At 35.5% G+C, this 1,952-nt stretch overlaps 1 protein-coding gene across 1 annotated transcript in view; it reads left to right on the forward strand.

Annotated features, from left to right (window-relative positions):
- Positions 1-1,714, forward strand: part of hltf (helicase-like transcription factor) — a gene marked incomplete at its 3' end in the record, with an annotated part of 22,928 nt that extends 21,214 nt beyond the window's left edge. The window contains 2 exon segments of the mRNA XM_014017081.1: positions 780-960; positions 1,634-1,714. Coding sequence (XP_013872535.1) covers positions 780-960; positions 1,634-1,714 — 262 coding nt within the window.
- Between the last annotated feature and the right edge of the window lie 238 nt (positions 1,715-1,952).

Genomic DNA, 1,952 nt, shown 5'->3' on the forward strand with positions numbered 1-1,952 from the left:
CGAACCCTTCGTACGTACAAAAGTAAGAGAAATTTAAGAAAAGAATACGAACATGTTCTTGCATGAGGCCCATTATTACTACAACTACTAGTCTGATAACAACTGCTTCTACTTTATAAAAGACTAAAAACGTTTGAATTCTTATCCAGGAGGCGTTTAAAAGAATAGAAGTCCAGTTGTTTTTGTTTTGTAACCTTGTTGGATTGATCCTGACCCAGGGCTCGTTKCACAAAAGTCAGATCTAACATCTAATTTCCCTCTGGGATCAATAAAGTATTTTTGAATTTGAATTGAACTGAATTACTGCCATCATCAGTCAATGAAGAGTTGTTCAAACAATTCGAATCAGCTGCATTTTTTTATTTATTTATTTATTTTTTACATAATATTCATTTAACTTAATCTACTTATTCTGTGATGTTTTACTACAAAGTAAAAAAAAAGTGAGGCAGATATGAAACGCTGATTTCTGCTCGTGAATGTCTACTGCTCAGACAACAGATTAAAGAAGTTCCACATTAAACCTGGTTAGTTTCAGAGTGAAACATACAGTATGTGCCTCCTCTTTTGTGCAGCTGAAGCAAGGATTAATTAATCCAGAACGACTGAGAATCTTCACATTAAACTTCCCACTGCAGACTTCCAAAATAACACCAGAAAGATACAAATAAGACTACAGAATATTTGTCTTCCAATCCTAGTTTTCTGAAAATTAGCTAGTTTTTTTTCCCCTAGATTTCTGTTTCATAACTCCTGCTGGTCTCTTCGGTCTCCACCAGGGAGCACGGCTTCAGTTTTGTGCGTCTCGACGGCTCAATGAACCAAAAGAAGAGAACTCGAGTCATTCAGGAGTTTCAGAGCTCTGCAGCGGACGGCCCTACAATCATGCTCCTGTCACTCAAAGCTGGAGGGGTGGGGCTTAACTTGACCGCCGCCTCTCACGTTTTCCTCATGGACCCTGTAAGTACACGCATCCCTGTAGACACAAAACATGTTGACATGTAAAATTATCAATTTGTACCAGATCAGATAAGAAATCTTTTTGTTTTAGCATAAACAAACTTTTTTTCTTCTTGTTTTAGTTTTTTTTTTTAACCTTTATTTATACAGGTAGTCTCATTGAGATTCAGAATCTCATTTCCAAGAGAGACCTGTTATAAGACAAAAGTTACAAAACACACGAGTAGTTACACAGAAAAAATTTTAATTCAAATAAAATAAAACAAAAAAATTTTGGACACAAATAAATAAGCTAATAGAACGAGCTAAAAACGAGAGCACATTTCATAAGAAGATAAGTTTATAGCTTCTTTAAATCAAAGGCACCACCGACAGTTCTTTGACACATACCAGATGTTTCAGTGTCGTAATATTKTAGCATAAAATAAATATTTTATGAGTTGAATAGTGACAGTGTTTTTCAGAATAATGTCTACTGTAAATAAAAAAAACAGCAACTAAAGTAGGTCTGTGTGTATGAGAAAGTGATTCTTTAATTCTCACGTTAATGTATTTGTAACTTAAATTTGACAAAAACATGAATCTCCTGAAATTCTATTCTGGCTTTTGTTTTTGGTGCCACCCCAGGATTTTAGATTTTCAATGTACTGAATTAATTGTGTGTCTGTTTGAGGCATGGAACCCAGCTACTGAGGAGCAGTGTATTGATCGGTGCCATCGTTTGGGCCAGGAGAGGAACGTTGTGGTCACCAAGGTCAGAATCTCACCACTGACCATGTGTTTCTGCTGCAGCTGTGTTTAAACTAGAAAGTCATCATTCTTCCATAAGACATTTTAGATTCTAGATAAAACAAAGTTTAAAGAGGTGTTTTGCATCATCTTTTTATATGTTGGGGATCACTCAACTACCACCACACCACATTTTAGCCCAATACAGCGGGTAAAATAAGTATTGAACATGTCACCATTTTTTTCAGTAAATATATTACTAG

The sequence above is a fragment of the Austrofundulus limnaeus genome, unplaced genomic scaffold (assembly GCF_001266775.1).
Source record: "Austrofundulus limnaeus strain Quisiro unplaced genomic scaffold, Austrofundulus_limnaeus-1.0 Scaffold160, whole genome shotgun sequence".
In the NCBI taxonomy this organism is placed as follows: domain Eukaryota; kingdom Metazoa; phylum Chordata; class Actinopteri; order Cyprinodontiformes; family Rivulidae; genus Austrofundulus; species Austrofundulus limnaeus.